This window comes from Danio rerio, chromosome 3 (assembly GCF_052040795.2).
Source record: "Danio rerio strain M-AB ecotype USA chromosome 3, GRCz13ab, whole genome shotgun sequence".
NCBI lineage: Eukaryota > Metazoa > Chordata > Actinopteri > Cypriniformes > Danionidae > Danio > Danio rerio.
Genome location: NC_141023.1, coordinates 64147501 through 64165297, shown reverse-complemented (window position 1 = coordinate 64165297; position 17797 = coordinate 64147501). Strand labels below are relative to the sequence as shown.

The following is a 17797-nucleotide window of genomic DNA, read 5'->3' as shown; positions in this document are numbered from 1 at the left end:
TGTTTGTTTGTCCCTAAACATGGTTGATACTGCCTACATTTTACAGAAGTGTTATGGCCTGTTGAATGTGATTCTCACTCCAATAAATTGTCCAAATATTCACAAACATAAAATAACCACAAACAAAAAAAAAATAATAATGCACAATCAAATGTAGATATAGTGTGCATGTAGCAATATGTTTATTATTCTCAATATAGTATCACATGGGTTTTGCAATAAGTAAAAAATTATTTTGACATTTTTTCTTAGCGGTAAATGTGCTGGATAATAATAATAATAATAATAATATTAATAATAATAATAATAATAATAATAATAATTTTATTTCATTTCATTTAATATTTTTTTTATTTTATTTTATTTTCTAAAACATTTCGAAATGCAGTTAATAGGCTATCAACTCATATTTATATTTATTTGTCTGCCCATCAGGTGTCGTCACAGCATCCGTACACTGAACAGTACATCGGCAAACCCCATGTCATAACAGTAGACTTCAACAACTCGCAAGAGTTTGAGAAAGCTGTTCAAGAGCTACTCAAATACAAGGTAAGATTACCTTTCATCTGATACAATGGTTTGTGCCCTGTTTTATACAGACGGCAGCCTGTAATACTCAGTTCTGATTAGTTGCCATCAGACGTTACAAGGCATGTTATTCAAAGATAACAACCACTACACAGGCTAAACAGGGAACTTCAAATCAAGGTGGCCATCTGTGAATACATTCAACTCCATATACCTACATGTAATTGAATGTAGTAATTACATAACAATTTATATAGCGCATTTATCGTGTATGCCCACACACCCAAAGCGCTTCACAATCATGAGGGGGGTCTCTCTGCAGCACCACCAGTGTGAACAGGTTGAGCGCCCCCTGCTGGCCTCACTAACACCACTTCCAACAGCAATCTTTCCCATGTGGTCTCCCATCCAGGTACTGACCGGGCGCAGCCCTGCTTAGCTTCAGTGCTTAACCAGTCTTATGCTGTGTTCACACCAGACGCGGAACGCGCGGATAAATCGCGATATTCGTGCGTAAATAGCCACGTGAACATTTGAGTTACTCGCTTCATTCGTGCGTCAAACCTCGCTTCATTCGCGTGTCAAATTCACTTCAGAACAGACGCAGATTCGCGTGATGGGCAGGGCTTCTGTCTGCCCGAAGACTCTAGCTTCATAGCTAAATGGCTAACATGGATTTTATGAAGAAAATAACAGTGTTTATGTGCTTTATGAAGACTGAAAAACAGCGTCGATACGTTTAGGGTCGTGTCTGCTCTGTGAGTGGTGCTTCTGACTGAGCCAAGCCGAGTTTGATGAACAACAGGTTCTACGTCACAATCACGCCCCCACAAGAACAAGCTTCTGATTGGTTAACGCGGCGCGAATGTACGCTGAAGTTCAGATTCTCGAGAGATTCGCGCGAAACGCTAATCGCCCCGAACCATTTGCACAATTTGCATCATTCGCGCGTATCGCGCCTCAGGATGTCTATTCGCGCATTTGCATTGACTTAACATGTAAATCACTCGCGCTTGACGCGCGTTCCGCATCCTGTGTGAACGCAGCATAAGGCTAAGGATGGCTGACGTGAAACTGATATTTCGACACAGTGTCCCGAAGTGCAAGTGTTTCGGAACACTGCAGTGAAGCATGATCCGAAGCACCCAAGTCACGTGATGAAAGTGTTTCGAAACACCTGGTCACGTGACTAAAGCGATTCAAAGCATGGATCAGCTTAAAAGCGTTTCGAGACCTGACGAATCTCCATTTGATTTCATATGGCCTAGTGGACTGTGCGTGTGCATGCTGAGACTGTGCTTTGAATGACGTTTTGGGTTCGAATCCCCACTTGTACAAACAATCTGAAATCAGGGTTTCATGTTTCTGTTTTGTCTAGCCTAAATAGGATACAGTTGCAGTTACGCCATCAATATAGCATCATTTTTGTAACACTGTAAAACTATAATTAATAATTTTACAGTACTGTGATAGTTGGGTTTAGGGTTTGGGTAGACATATAAAAAAATACTTACTTTTTTTTTCTTTACTTTTAAAAAGAAATACTTGGAAATTTAATGAATAATATAAATAATTCTTGATAACTACAGGCCACAGTCTCTGATCTAGCAACAACCCTGTTTTGAGACCAAAACAAGACATATTAAATCTCAAATCGTTTATTCGGATATCAAACAAAATGATACAAGCGCAAAGCATTACCAACTAGTATAAAAGCATTTCAAAACAACAATATCAGCTTGACCACCAAAAATGACCACTAGGTGTCACTGTAGAGTGGGGTTTCAAAACGTTTCGAAGCTTCGACAAATTTACTTAGAATGTTTCAGTGTTTCACGAAGCCTCGCTTTGCCCACCACTATCTTAGGCCGCAGTGTGATATGGCTGTGACATCCATATTCAGATACAACTATATTCATATGTGTCTTCTTGTCTGTCATGCCTCGGTTTTAGACGAGTTGGTGTCGTCTCATGAATGAATAATTTGTAAGTTAGCATATGATCCATTCAGCCAGTTTTGTTTCTGTCAGCTTTGTGTTTTGGACTCTTTAGCGAAATCTTGTGACTGAATAATGTGCAGGTTAGTGTATACTCCATCAGCTGTTTTCATTTCTGTCAGCTTTGTGTTTAATTAAAGAATTAATAAGCCATTTTGGGTCAAAACAATGAAATTTGTATGATTAATAAACCAGATAAAGCACATCCAGGATGGTTGTTTTTGCAGAATGTCAACCTGCCGATAAGCCTGTTGGGCTTTATCATGTAATATCAACCTCCTGAATGTACTTTATCCCTTACATACAATATGTGTGGCTCTCATTTCTTTCCATGCTGTGTATATATAGTGTCAGTCAGAATGGTAGATGGAAGAGGAAGACTTACAGATGCTCTCATCTTTTGCCATAACTATATTTCTTGGTGCCAATTAAACACTGGGGTGCCATGAATACTTTTTTTAGTCATTTTAATCTTTAGCTCTGACTCACTTGCTTTTTGTAAGCACACACTTCCTGTTGTTATGGGAACACAGGCAGCACCTTTCAAAAGTTGGAGATCTCGATGAAGTTTCTTTAATCTACCGTGAAAAAGAATAGGAAAGCAAACAAAAAGGGGAAAAAAAAAAACATGTTTTTGGATGCAAAGAACAAAAAACAGTACAGATATTCAGAAAGGCAGTCTCTCCGGTTTGCGCTTCACCACTGCACAAATATTCAGACATCATTCAGATGTAATCTCTGTTAGCAGTAAACAAAATCAAATTATTTGATCTTTGTCAAAAACTAATTTCCTGTAAGGTTTGGCTGTCATGCTTTTTTTGTTTAAAGGTACAGCTCTTTCTTTCTATCGTTAAATGTTATGTATTAAGGTAGTAGTTGGGTTTAAGTAGTGGGTAGGATTAAAAATGTAGAAGAAAAAAAAGATCATACAAAATACACTCACCAGCCAGTTTATTAGGTACACCTTACTAGTACTAGTCTTAATCCTTCAGGCCATAGATTCAACAAGGCACTGGAGATATTCCTCAAAGATTTTGCTCCTTTTTGACATGATCGCTTCACGCAGTTGCTGCAGATTTGTCGGCTGCATGTCCATGATGCCAATCTCCCGTTCCACCACATTCCAAAGGTGCTCAATTGTATTGAGATCTGGTTATTGTGGAGTCCATTTAAGTACAGTGAACTCATTGTCCTGTTCAAGAATCCAGTCTGAGATGATTTGCACCTTATGACATGGCGCATCATCCTGCCGGAAGTAACCATCAAAAGGTATACTTTGGTCATAAAGGGATAAAAATGGTCTGCAACAATGCTCAGGTAGGCTGTGGTGCTGACATGATAGTCAATTGGTCTTTATGGACCCAAAGTGTGCCAAGAAAACATCCCCCACATCATTACGCCACCACCAGCAGCCTAAACTGTTGATACAAAGCAGGATGGGTCCATGCTTTCATGTTGTTGATGCCAAATTCTGACCCGACCATCCGAATGTTGCAGCAGAAATGGAGACTCATCAGAGCAGGCAACGTTTCTCCATCTTCTATTGTCCAATTTTGGTGAGCCTGTGTGAATTGTAGCTTAAATTTTTCTTGTTCTTAGCTGACAGGAGTGGCACCCGTTGTGGTCTTCTCCTGCTGTAGCCCATCCGCCTCAAGGTTCAAGGAAGTTGTGCATTCAGTCTTTATACCTCGGTTGTAATGAGTGCTTATTTGAGTTACTGTTGTCTTTCTATGAGCTGGAACCTGTCTGGCCATTCTCCTCTGACCTCTGGCATCAACAAAGCATTTGCGCCCACAGAACTACCGCTCACTGGATAATTTCTTTTTATCAGACAATTCTCTGTAAACCCTAGAGTTGGTTGTGCATGAAAATCCCAGTAGATCAGCAGTTTCTGAAAATACTCAGACCAGCCTGTCTGGCATCAACAACCGTGTCACATTCAGAGTCACTTAAATAACCTTTCCTTCCCATTCTGATGCTCAGCTTGCACTGCAGCAGACTGTCTAGACCATGTCTACATGCCTAAATGCATTGTGTTGCTTCCATGTGATTGGCTGATTAGAAGTTTGTTACGAGCAGTTGGACAGGTGTACCTAATAAAGTGGCCAGTGAGTGTATGTGCTTCTTAAATACTAATAAACATAAAAGGCAGGAAATAATTCACTAGTAACTATAATTTATTTCCATACAGGAGCATTACCATTTCTAAAAAGATCAGATCTGTATTTTTATTATTCTTAGTTTTTCGCTATTTGATATTGGTTTTGCATTGTCGAGTCAGTCTAGACAGTGGAACATTAAATCATATGCTCAGATTTTTATTGGAAACAGGGGCACAGGTATAAAACCTTATTAAAGGGTAAATGTTTCTGCTTTCAGAACTAATGGCAGGTAAGTTTGTCTTTGTCTCCAAAGGAATAGATCAGTCACAAATGACCTTTGCTTTTAATTCACTCACGCTCATATAATTCCAAATGTTCAAGTTCACTAAGCCAGTACTGATATGAATAGTTTAATATATAAGAGTTTTATAATGGCAGTATGTGCCTCAGCATGTTTGTGAAACCTAAAATACATTGCTTCGGGTACATTTCTTTGCATGTTTCAGATGGAAAATCCACTAGAGGGCGCTAGTTAAGGGAATGTTTTGATGTATGTTTCAGATACACGTACTTCTTGTATACCTATAAATGGGTTTATGTCTAAATAATCAATAGTGTTTTCAAAAGCAGACGTAAGAGAAAAGTGCACTGCGACAACGTAGTTTTATCTTGATTTGTCTGTATAGAGCTAGATAAGGGAGGCAAACATATTCAATTACAAATCATAGACACAGTTAAGTAGTTTTGGAGTATTTATTCGCTGTTGTGCAAAGAACTGCTCTGAATAATTGTTTATTTGTTGATAATATTCAGTATTGGGGAGCAACGGAATACATTTAACGGCGGTACGTATTTAGAATACTATTCATGAGTAACTATATTACGTAACAGTTAGCATTTTTAAACAGGGTATTTAGAATACAGTTACTTTCCTAATACCATTGGAATGCTTCGGGCGCCGCCGAAACCATAGAAACAGAAGCTACACTCCCGACTGCAATCACCAGCGCTAACTCAGTGAGACTTATGCAAATGACCCTGTTCTCATGCTCTCACGGCACACCTCCATTTTCTCAAGCAGCAAAAAGGACGATCGTAAACACCGAAAAACAACCATGATTTTCAAATAAACTGCTTTTTTTGCCGTCATTGTTCGTGAATTCGCTGCTTGATGTTTCGTTTGCATTTTCAGAGGTTTCGTTTACGCTTCTTCAATTTACGTTCGCTTTTCTGACACAAATGTGGGCGGGACTTATGGGCACCCTAGCCAAAGTTGGCAGCCCTGGTTAACTTGAGTGTACAAAAATGGAGGATTCAGACCAGGAGCTTTACATTTTCGTAAAGCAACCATATTTTGAATTCTTCTAATATTTGCAATATTGTTCTTAATTGAGAAGTTTTCATAATATAAATTAAAACGTTGGATAGAACCTGTTACATTACCTTGGTTTTACGTAAACTATTTTGAAGTTTTTCTTTTCTTGCATACCTGATATTTTTTCTGTGAAGACTGTGAAATACCAAGGGTACACAAAATGCATATTATATACATATACTGTAAATTACAGACAGTAATCCTGTCTATGTTCAAACACTTTTTATCTTTATTACCGAAACAGAAGCTTAATTTGTTGACACTTTGATAAATAAACATTATTTAATAAGAATAATTATATTGTTTTATTTATTTTTCCCTATCAGTCAATAATGTTTAGCATTAGAGGCCCTCTGTTTTCCTGCAGAAATTGCTACCAACGCATAGTGTGGCATTTAATAGACTTGAAAGTTTTCAAGGGGAGGTATTCCAAGTATTGAGAATACAGTACCAGGATTAAGCAAAGTAACAGAATACGTTACAAAGTACTTTTAAAGCAGGTATTCTGTATCGGCAAAGTATTCTCGCCAACACTGACAAAATGATCCTTTAAATATCATTAGCGTGAAAAGGAACAAAAGTTGTTTGTGTCAGACTGCCCTCTAGCATTCATTTTACCTTGAAACTGCAGTCAATTACATATTTTTGCAATTTCACAGAAATATAAGCTAAAGCACATGTTCAATGAACCTGTGTTTTTATTTTAATAGCCGCTTTGCTGAATCAATATGAAATGGTTCACTTATTATGAATGATGTTAGATGTATCTTTAAATTTAAGTCAAAGGCCATAGCTTTATAGTTTTCCCCACATTTCATGGTAAATAAATATTAAGAGTCTAGTTTGTATGTCTTTTTTTTTGTTTTTTGTTTTTTGCACAGGTAGAGCCGCTGATACCATACGAGTACACTTGTGAAGGCATGCTGGAGAGAGTCAACGCTTACATCCAGCATCAGGTACGTAAGCTATTCAGGAACTATGAATATATGAAAAACCAAGTTTATATATGATTAATCTTAAAATATATATTTAGATTGTCAACAGCATGAATGAACTTGCTAGTGGCAGCAGAACTTGCTGTAGTTACAGTGTAACTATTCATTTAACTAATAATTTTATGAACTTACTATATGGTTGGGGTTAGAATGTGGGTTAGGTTTAGGATTAATTAAATTAAATTCTGCATGTAAATACTATACCAAGTGTATGGCACATGTGTAACTATGTCATCTTAAATTAAAGTGTTTCCCATTGTCTCATGTCACACACTGTGTTCCTTGCTAAAAGGCTCAACATAGGCTGAGAAAACGTACCCATATATACATTTCTGGAGATCGTGAATTGTGTAGCCAGAAGTACGTATGGCAGCATTTCGTCTTTAAAACGAGCGATACGGGGCGGTATGATGCCATTCTTTTCTGCGCTTATTAGCTGACCGCTTACTTCCATATGGACGACTTTGTCCAGTAGCTCGTCGTGTACATCGGCAAACTGGAGGTTTGAGTCCTGGTGAAGAACGGTTTCAGAAAGCAGAAGCTAAAAACTAAAATAATCAAGTAAATAACGATAGAAATGTGGTAAGATCTGAAAATGTGATCAAACAAAACAGGCCGTGACTTTTCTTGGAGAAATTTGAGATGTGAAAAAGCGAACACAGCGGCCCCTAGTGGATTTGCGAACTGCAAAACACATATCTCATTGGACAGATTTGGCGCTTTCCAGAAATGTAGTGGTACATTTTCAGAAAGGCCTGGGTTGGAAGGGCTCATCCCTATGCCCTAATCCCCTTAAAATCTGTCACTCCAGAGGGTAAAAACCTTCAAAGAGATTCTATTTTGACGGTCCATGCGCAGGGCGCAAACGCTTTCAGGGCATGTCAGAACGCATTTTTGCTAATTTACGGACAGAAAAATGCGCTTTGCGCAGTGGCGCATGGGCTAAAAGGGTTGAGTTTATTTTCTTCATGAGTTATAGGTGTGTTTTGAGAATAAAACAATTAGAGTCTCATCTCCCATTCCCTTTAAGAGCCAGCTGCGTCACGCCAAGAGCGCATTCGCTATTTACAGGACGCAAAGTAAGTCTAAGTGGAAAAACTGAGCATTTCACAAGCAAACAGTTAACAGTTTTTTAACAGAAAACTGTTAAACAGAGCATCTACTGCTTGAGAATGAGAGATAATGGATCAACTTTCACTTTCGCTTTTGGATAGGGAAACCTTTATGCACAGACATCAATTAGTCTATAAATAATTGATTTTGTTTGTTAATTGCAAAGATTTGTTTCAAAACTATTTCTAAATTCAGTTCTAATTTCCAGCAAACGAATAAATGAACAATAATGACCAAGTGTGGTCAAGATACTGAGTTATTTCCAAATGCACCTACCATGCCCCATATAGTCTAAAACCTGACAGGTGGACAAATCTAAGCTTGTTTTTAATAAAACAAATATAAATATGGATATAATAAATAATACTGCTAATAATAATAACATTATACAAAAGCAAATTGTTATGAATGAACTGAAAAAGCCTCCCGAGATGAAGAAGACATGAAAGCAGTGATTTTCATATTTATGTAGGCTAGAAATGAATATGTTTTGTAATATTTCAATCCTTTATATTTAAATGCTATATTTATTCATATTATATCCTATATATATCCTTAATATTTAATTTTTTCATATGTAAAGATATTTGTCTATTGCTCTCTTGTGTGTATTAAGCAGTGTGTAAGCGAGGCGCAACTCTGCGCCGGAGTTTAGACCGGGTTAGTTTTGGTCTAATAAAAAATCTATTTTAGTTTCTCAAAATAGCAATGTGCCAGCGGTCCGCCTCAGAACACCTTCCTTTTAGATCAGAACGCCTATGGGCGCACAAATGAGCGCTAATGCATTTGCTATTTAAACAGCGTAGCGCAACTGCCTCAAAACGACTCTTGCGGCAAGCTGAAACTACCAAAAGACTACTGCGCCACGTCTTGCGCCACACTGTGCCGGGTGTATGATAAGGCCCTAGGACATAAGAATGAATGGAATGAACTGAGTATATCATCCATTACTTTTCATATTTTAGACACATTGTTATCTATGTAGCCTACAGTTTAGGACAGATCGTGTACAATTTGGAAGCAATGCAAGTCTATGATTGCACGCACATGCACCCGTAGACAAAAATAAAAGAGAATAAGGGTAAGCATTTTTCGCCTATGAAGTGCACTACATATACGCTGAGCTTGCTTGCTGGATGCCTTTGGGATCTGATGTGAGCACATACACTGAAACGCACACTTCTGAAAACTGAAGTTACTACAGCTTCGATAACTTTTGAGCTCAAAATCCAAAATAGCATTCACAAGCTATAACGACTGTGGCGATTGAGGAATACTTTTAGCACTTTATTAAGTTGAAGTCAAAACAGTTCAATATTAGTTAAAAACAACAATATTTTGTATTTTGACTCTCCTGCAGAGTTCAGATCAACCCTAATTAAACACATCTGAACTAGCCAATAAAGCTCTTCGGACTCACCTGACACTTGTAGGCAACTATACAAAAACTGGTTGGTGCCTAAATTTGTCGGATGTTGCAGGACAAATCTAATCTACAGGAACCTGCTGTACTCTGTTCTGTTGCTGCATCTCTCTATACATTTGAGTGTGTTTTTCTGTCTTTCATTTTTAAGAATTTGCTCATCTGACATAGGTCTATAAGACATCTCCTCCCATGACAATGCTATAGTAAATTACAGCAAGAGACAACAGTGTTTCTGAGTCATGCTATAGTGAAGTGTAATGTGTATGTTGTACTATTTACAACACTTTGTCAATGAATCCTACAACATCTATCTATATATACATCCATCCATCCATCCAAACAAACAACCAAACAATCTATCTACCATCCATCCATACTGTATATTCATCTAAACAATATCTCAATCATCCATCCATCCATGTATCTGAACAATTTCACTAATATCCATCTAAACAATCTCTCTACCGTCCATCCATCCATCCATCCATCCATCCATCCATCCATCCATCCATCCATCCATCCATCCATCCATCCATCCAAACAGTTTCTCTACCATTCATCTATCCATCCAAACAATCTCTCTACCATCCATGCATTCATCTATCTAAACAATCTCTACTGTCCATCCATTCATCCATCTAAACAATATTTCTGCCGTCAATCCATCCATATAAACAATCTCTTTATTGTCTATCCTTCCATCCATCCATCCATCCATCTAAACAATTTCACTACTATCCATCCTTCCATCCATCCTTCCAAACAAACAATCTCTCTACCGTTTGTCTTTCCATCCATCTAAACAATCTCTCCACCATCCATCTATTTATCCATCCATCTAAACAATCTCTCTACCATCCATCTATTTATCCATCCATCTAAACAATCTCTCTACCCTCTGTTCATCTATCTAAACAATCTTTCTACCCTCCATTCATCCATCTAAATGATTTATTTACTGTCTATCCATCCATCCATGCATCTTAACAATTTCACTACCTTCCATCCATCCATCCATCCATCCTCCCTTCCAAACATTCTACCTACTGTCTGTCCATCCATTTAAACAATCTCTGTCATCCATCCATCCATCCTTCCTTCCTTCCAAACAACCTCTCTACTGTCTGTCCATCCATCTTAACAAGCTCTATACAATCCATCCATCCATCCATCCATCCATCCATGCATCCTTCCTTCCAAACAATTTCCCTACTGCCTGTCTATCCATCTTAACAATATCTTTACGGTCTCTCCATTCATCTATCCATCCATTTAAAGTATCTCTGTACCATCTATCCATTCAATATCTCTTTTATCTATACATTCATCGATCCAATTCATTTGTCTGTCTGATAAACTTTATGACTTAAAAATCGTCATTTAGAAAAAAAAGTTCATTGTTAGCATCGGTTGCAGGAGCTTCTTGAAACTAAATTTGAATATTTATAATAGCTTCAATCTTCGTGAAATAATACGTCTCTTGTTCAGATCTTTTCTGTCACGGGCATTGGAATGTGATGTTCTGCTTGTGGTGTTTTCTGCAGGATTTTTGTCAGCGCAGCAGCCCGTTCCCTGCAGCCAACGAATCCAGATCGTGGCCTGGGAATCCACCCAGTCCTTTCCTCCAGCTGCCCAACTCCACGGCTTTGATCTGGGCTCCGAACATCAGCGCTCCGGCCTGCTGGCCCCCCCTCAGCGCCCTGCGGCTCCTGCTGTCTCCAGAGGACTCGTCCTGTTTGAAAACATGCCAGGACGCCGGCCTCATCTGCGAGCCAGCTTTCTTTCCTTTCATCAACAGCATCGAGGCCTTCAATGGGTAAGAGATGCGTAACGTTTCTTTTGAATTATGTGCCTTTTTGCATGAGTGTGTTTGCTGTTTTAGTAGAGTAGCGCTGACGTGACTATAAAACCAGGAGTAGCAATTCACTGTGGGATTTTTCAAGAATTTACTATGATTATTATTACTTCTGTGGTAAAAGTAACTTGCCCGCAGGTTAGTGGGCTTGACAAACCACCTGTAGAAAACACTTCTTTATCTCTCTGACACTTTAACCAACACTTGCACCAGTTTTTTACACATTTGCACCAGACATTTATGAGGTGTCTCACACAGGTGAGTGGGCCTGACAAACCACCTGTAAAAACCCTCTTCTCTTTATAAAAAACTCCTCCCTCCTTACTCTAGCATTAATTATGTTAGCACTAACGATTCCTTTATATAATTGGCACTTGCTGCATCTTCTTGTTGATTAGCTGAATGCCTCTTTAATTGTAAGGTAATCTGGGCAATAGCGTCTGCTAAATGTAAATTTTCATGGTCAATATCATTACCACTTAAGAAATTACTTATTTTGATTGATTACAGAATACGTACTGTTGTCCAACGATCTAACTTGCCTAGTTAACCTAATTAACACAGTTAAGCCTTTAAATGGCACTTGAAGCTGAATATTAATGAAATAGAAAACTTGTGTAATGGTGGCACGCCATCTTTATCAGACTCGAACAAACTCCACTTCTCCTTTCACTCCACCCTTAAGCCCCAGCTGGCCCTCTTTGGCCCAAGGTATTCTGCGGGCTAAAAAAGGCCGGCCACCGGCCCAGAGGAAGCCCTGGCTTGGCCCGATCAGGCCCCGGATGTGACAGTGAAAATGCGACTGGCTCACTCGCTTTAGGCGCGATATTGGAAAAGCAGCCAATGAGGACACATTAGGGTGCTTTCACATCTTTAGTTCGGGTTATTTGGTCCGGACCAAGGGCAAAAAATGATACATTGTTGCATTTTTCCACCGTCTTTGTGTAGTTTTCATACCATACTGCTGGCTTTGGTCCGAACCAGTTGAAAAGAACCAAAATGCAGTCATCTGACAAAATCAACATCCCTCATTGGCCAGATGTTGTTTAACATACTTCCTGAACTGCTTATCGATTGGTCAGATTTAACATGCGGGAAAATGCCAATGAACTCCTGCCAGTAAACAAAACCGGCAGACACAAAATGTGGCTTTTTACTATGGAAGACTGCACTGACTGATTGTATTCCTACAAACTATACATTTCGAGAATGAAGCACGGCCATGGCTGGAAAACAGTGTTTAATGCATCGCACATCACTTCAGGAGGAGGCGTGAATTAATGTAGCTAAACTGCGACATGGTCATCTTGCGGAAATGATACCAACAATCCATCAGGTAATGTTTTCCCCTCTCTCTCTGTTGGTAAAGCACAGTCAACAAATATTTTTCCTCCATATCCCATAATGCACAGCGCATCGGCCTACGGCAGCTGGATTAGTCCAAAAGGCGCAGTACTTTTTGCAGTTGGGTCTGTTTTAGTTCGGATCATATTCTCACCACAAACCGCTCCAGAGTTCGTTTGAAAGCTTACTGAGACCACCTTTTCAAGCAGGTCTCAGTACGCTTTTTTGGCCTGCTTTTGGTGCACACTCGAGTACCATTGCTGCATTCACACCTGCCCAAACAAACCGCACCAAGAGGGAAAACGAACTCTAGTGCGACTCAACCGAACCTAAGTCAGGTGTGAAAGCACCCTTAGTTAAAAATGTATCCCTTTTGAAAAGATACCACACCAGTGACAGCATTTGTACCTCCTTTATTTATTTATCTAACTAACTTTTACCTTACTAACTAACTAACTAATTAACTAACTAACTAACTAACTAACTAACTAACTAACTAACCAACTAACTAAATACTTTAATTATGAACCAGTTTACTGGTAGAATTTGCTGGATATTTTGGTGAATGTAGCAAAAAAATGTTTCAACCCATGCTAAAAATTATAAATCACCATCTATATGGGTCAAATACGTCTCATGATAGTTTTTGCATTAAATTTGCAAAAGTCATATTTATATACACAGAAAGCATTATAAATGCTAATGAAGTGTCTTCTGTAATATTTCGAATAATGAAATAAAATGTCAAAATATGAGTGAAATAATGTGCCGTTTTCACTCAGCATAGCATTTATATATGTAAAAATGAAGCAACACATATCTTCCGGTCTGCGCTTATAAAATTAAAGATGATCAAACACTTTGTTTTATTATTATAAATGCATCCGCTGCGTAAAAACTTGCTGGAAAAGTTGGTGGTTCATTCCGCTGTGGTGACCCCGGATTAATAAAGGGACTAAGCCGACAAGAAAATGAATGAATGAATGAATGAAATACAAATGAGTGCAACTTTGGGGTTCGACCAATCGTGGCGAGCAAAAATATGAATATTGATGATAAATTATTTAAAAAATATATATATAAAAAAAAAATTATATATATATATATATATATATATATATATATATATATATATATATATATATATATATAAATATATATATAAATATATATATATATATATATATATATATATATATATAAATTTTATTACACACTGTAGATAAATAATACAAAACTAATATATATATATATATATATATATATATATATATATATATATATATATATACATACATACATATATACTTATATATATATATATATATATATATATATATATATATATATATATATACATATATACTTATATATATTTATATATATATATATATATATATATATATATGATGTATGTATATATATATATATATGTATGTATATATATATATATATATATATATATATATATATATATATATATATATATATATATATATATATATATATATGTATGTATATATGTATATATATATGTATATATGTATATATATATAAATATATATAAGTATATATGTATATATATATATATATATATATATATATATATATATATATATATATATATAAGTATATATGTATGTATGTATATATATATATATATATATATATATATATATATATATATATATATATATATATTAGTTTTGTATTATTTATCTACAGTGTGTAATAAAATTTCCCCAACATTTCTCTAGTCTTCAGTGTCACGTGATCCTTGAAGTCTAAAATATTTAGTTTTTTTGTTTAAAAAAACATTAACAGTGGAAAGCATTCACTGTTCTCTATCTGTTGTTGTGCTGTATCACACTGAGCTCTATTGTCTTTGTCTTCTTTTCCACAGTCTTGACTGTGCGTAAATCTGTGTGTTTCAGGCTTAATGCTCAGTGTGAGTCTCTGGAAGCGGAGAAGAACCATGTGTTTCCAGCCGTACATGCGGACAGGAGAGAGTGTTTCCAGCAGAAGGAGCCGCTGCTGTTCAGCTGTGCCGGAGTCAGTGCCAAACACCAGCGGATCTGCCCGTGCAGAGACTTCATCCAGGGCCAGGTGGCGCTATGCAGAGACTGCCTTTGAGCTCCAAACACCATCATCAAAACACAAGTCTGTGCGAAGCTGAGGCCGGTCCTGGAAGTCAAACATGTCCGAGTCCCCGATATCAACAGCTGCATGGGAATTGCTGGAGAGGTGGAGTTGTGTTTTCACTCTTGGTTCCTTTGATCCCAAGAAAAAACATTGTCTCCAGACGAGCTGCTGATGGTAAGGGAGATGTACCCTGATGTTAAGGGCTTCGCCATCTTTCTGGAGGAGTTCAGTCGGCGGTGGAGTTGAGATTGAAAGACGTGAACGGAAAATAAACAAGAGTTTGAGGCTACTTGGTGATGCAGGTCAGACTCTGGAAGTTGTAGTTTTACGAAACTGCAGATGAATTTGAAAGTCAACATGAAACATTATGGAGTGCTGCTGGGAGGATGTATTTTTCTAGGCTAAAACTTGAAAACAAGTTATATTTTCCTGTTTTATTGTCGCAAATTACATTTTTGGGATTTTGGTTAAATGTTTTAATAAGTTCTGCTCAAATTAATACACAATAATCTTGGAAAAAGTGGAGGCTAAGGCCGTACTCACACTAGGTACAGTTGCCTCGAACCGGGCCAAAGCACCCTTGTCCCCCCTCCCGTCTTCCCCGACGGCCCGCGCTTACACCACAAACGGGCTTCGGCACGCTTACGTCCTCGCTGCTGCGCTGTTCATTGAGAAGTTCTCTCTCACTCAGCAGCAAAGTGGAGATTTCTCTAGTTATATCGTTTCAGTCGTTTAATATGCAGTCAAATATTTTGCCAAACAGTCCTTAGGGATGCGGGGACATACAGTCAGATATTTCGCCGAACAGATCCGCCACTTTTGGCGCTCATAAACAATCATAAAGCTCTCGTGCTGCAGGAATGAGGAGGTCAGCTGAAGGCGCGCAGCTGTCGTGCAGTGAGGGGTTTGCGTCTTTAATAAACTACGGCAGTTTGCGTTCACTGAACAGTAAGAATAATTAATAAATCCATATAAAACAGCCCCGTAAATGTCACGTCTCGCTTTCAGTTCACAGCCCAAGTGAACCGGGCTCAGGCACACCTCTTCCAACCGGGCCAGGGCCGGCCTAGTGAACCATGTTTGAGCCCGATTCAGCGCACTCACACTTCTCAAACGATCCGGGAAACGGGCCTGGGCACGGTACGGATGGCAAAGTGTGAGTACGCCCTTAGGCTCTGATCACATCAAACACATCAGCTCTGAAAAGTGAGAGGTGCAACTTATCTTTTTATTGACTTTAGAAAGCTCCCAGTGATTCCCAGCTGGAAGGGCATCCGCTGCGTAAAATCGTGCTGGATAAATTGGCCGTTCATTCGCTGTGTAAGACGAAGCCAAAAAGAAAATGAATGAATGAATGAATGACTTTAAAAAAGAGCAGTGGACTGCGCTTTTTATTTTGCTAGCCAACCACTGTATCAGTGTTCTTTATGCTGGAGCGCATGACATCAGGAGATTTTCTGCACTTTTTCTCCCTTCAGGTGTACAGAACGCTCTGTAATGCTGTGTTCACACCTGACGTGGAACAAGCGGATAAATCACGCTAATCGCGCAAAAATAGCCGCGTGAACTTTTGAGTTTACTCGCTTCTTTCGGCTAACATGGATTTCATTAAGAAAATAACAGTGTTTGTGTGCTTTATGAATGCTAAAAAAACAGCGTCGATACGTTTAGGGCCGTGTCTGAGTCCACTAGATCCTTTCAGAGGTGCATCAAGCTCTGTGAGCTTATAAACTCCTCCAGAAACTGAACCTGGATGACGGAGGCTTTTAGCAGTGCTTCTGACTGAGCCGAGCCGAGTTTGATGAACTGTTGTCGGTGTCGACTGGAGGATTTCCCACAGGACACCAACAACAAGCGATACGTCACAATCACGCCCCCACAAGAGCAAGCTCCTGATTAGTTAATGTGACGCGAATGTCCGCTTAAGTGCATTTGTGCATATCGTGCCTTTCGTGCCGCGCTTTTTGCGCAATTTGCATCATTTGCACCGCGCCATTCGCGCGTATTGCGTCGCAGGATGTCTATTTGCGCGGTTGCATTAACTCAACATGGAAATCACTCGCGCTTGACGCTTCTTCCTTCCGTCTGGTATGAACACATGAATGACTTTAAAAAAGAGCAGTGGACTGCGCTTTTTATTTTGCTAGCCAACCACTGTATCAATGTTCTTTATGCTGGAGCGCATGACATCAGGAGATTTTCTGCACTTTTTCTCCCTTCAGGTGTACAGAACGCTCTGTAATGCTGTGTTCACACCTGACGTGGAACGCGCGGATAAATCACGCTAATCGCGCAAAAATAGCTGCGTGAACTTTTGAGTTTACTCGCTTCTTTCGCGCTTCAAACCCTGCTTTATTCGTGCATCAAATTCACTTCAGAACAGACGCGGATTCGCGTGATAAGCGTGGCTTCTGTCTGCCCATTGACTCTAGCTTCGTTGCTAAATGGCTAACATGGATTTCATTAAGAAAATAACAGTGTTTGTGTGCTTTATGAATGCTAAAAAAACAGCGTCGATACGTTTAGGGCCGTGTCTGAGTCCACTAGATCCTTTCAGAGGTGCATCCAGCTCTTTGAGCTTATAACCTCCTCCAGAAACTTACATGGATGATGGAGGCTTTTAGCAGTGCTTCTGACTGAGCCGAGCCCAGTTTGATGAACTGTTGTTGGTGTCGGCTGGAGGATTTCCCACAGGACACCAACAACAAGCGCTACGTCACAATCACGCCCCCACAAGAGCAAGCTCCTGATTAGTTAATGTGACGCGAATGTCCGCTTAAGTGCATTTGTGCATATCGTGCCTTTCGTGCCGCGCTATTTGCGCAATTTGCATCATTTGCACCGCGCCATTTGCGCATATCGCGTCGCAGGATGTCTATTCGCGCGGTTGCATTGACTCAACATGGAAATCACTCGC

The 17797-nt window shown here is 38.8% G+C and overlaps 1 protein-coding gene across 3 annotated transcripts in view; it reads left to right on the top strand.

Annotated features, from left to right (window-relative positions):
* The window catches only part of mgat5b (alpha-1,6-mannosylglycoprotein 6-beta-N-acetylglucosaminyltransferase B), a 382458-nt gene that overhangs the window by 206483 nt on the left and 158178 nt on the right, over positions 1-17797 (top strand). Inside the window, 5 exon segments of one of the 3 annotated variants that reach the window (NM_001442878.1) lie at positions 436-552; positions 6887-6961; positions 11084-11355; positions 14673-16238; positions 16979-17386. The exons of 1 other annotated variant lie outside the window; for it this stretch is intronic. In NM_001442878.1, coding sequence (NP_001429807.1) covers positions 436-552; positions 6887-6961; positions 11084-11355; positions 14673-14871 — 663 coding nt within the window. In that variant the 3' untranslated portion in view covers positions 14872-16238; positions 16979-17386. 3 annotated transcript variants of the gene reach the window in all.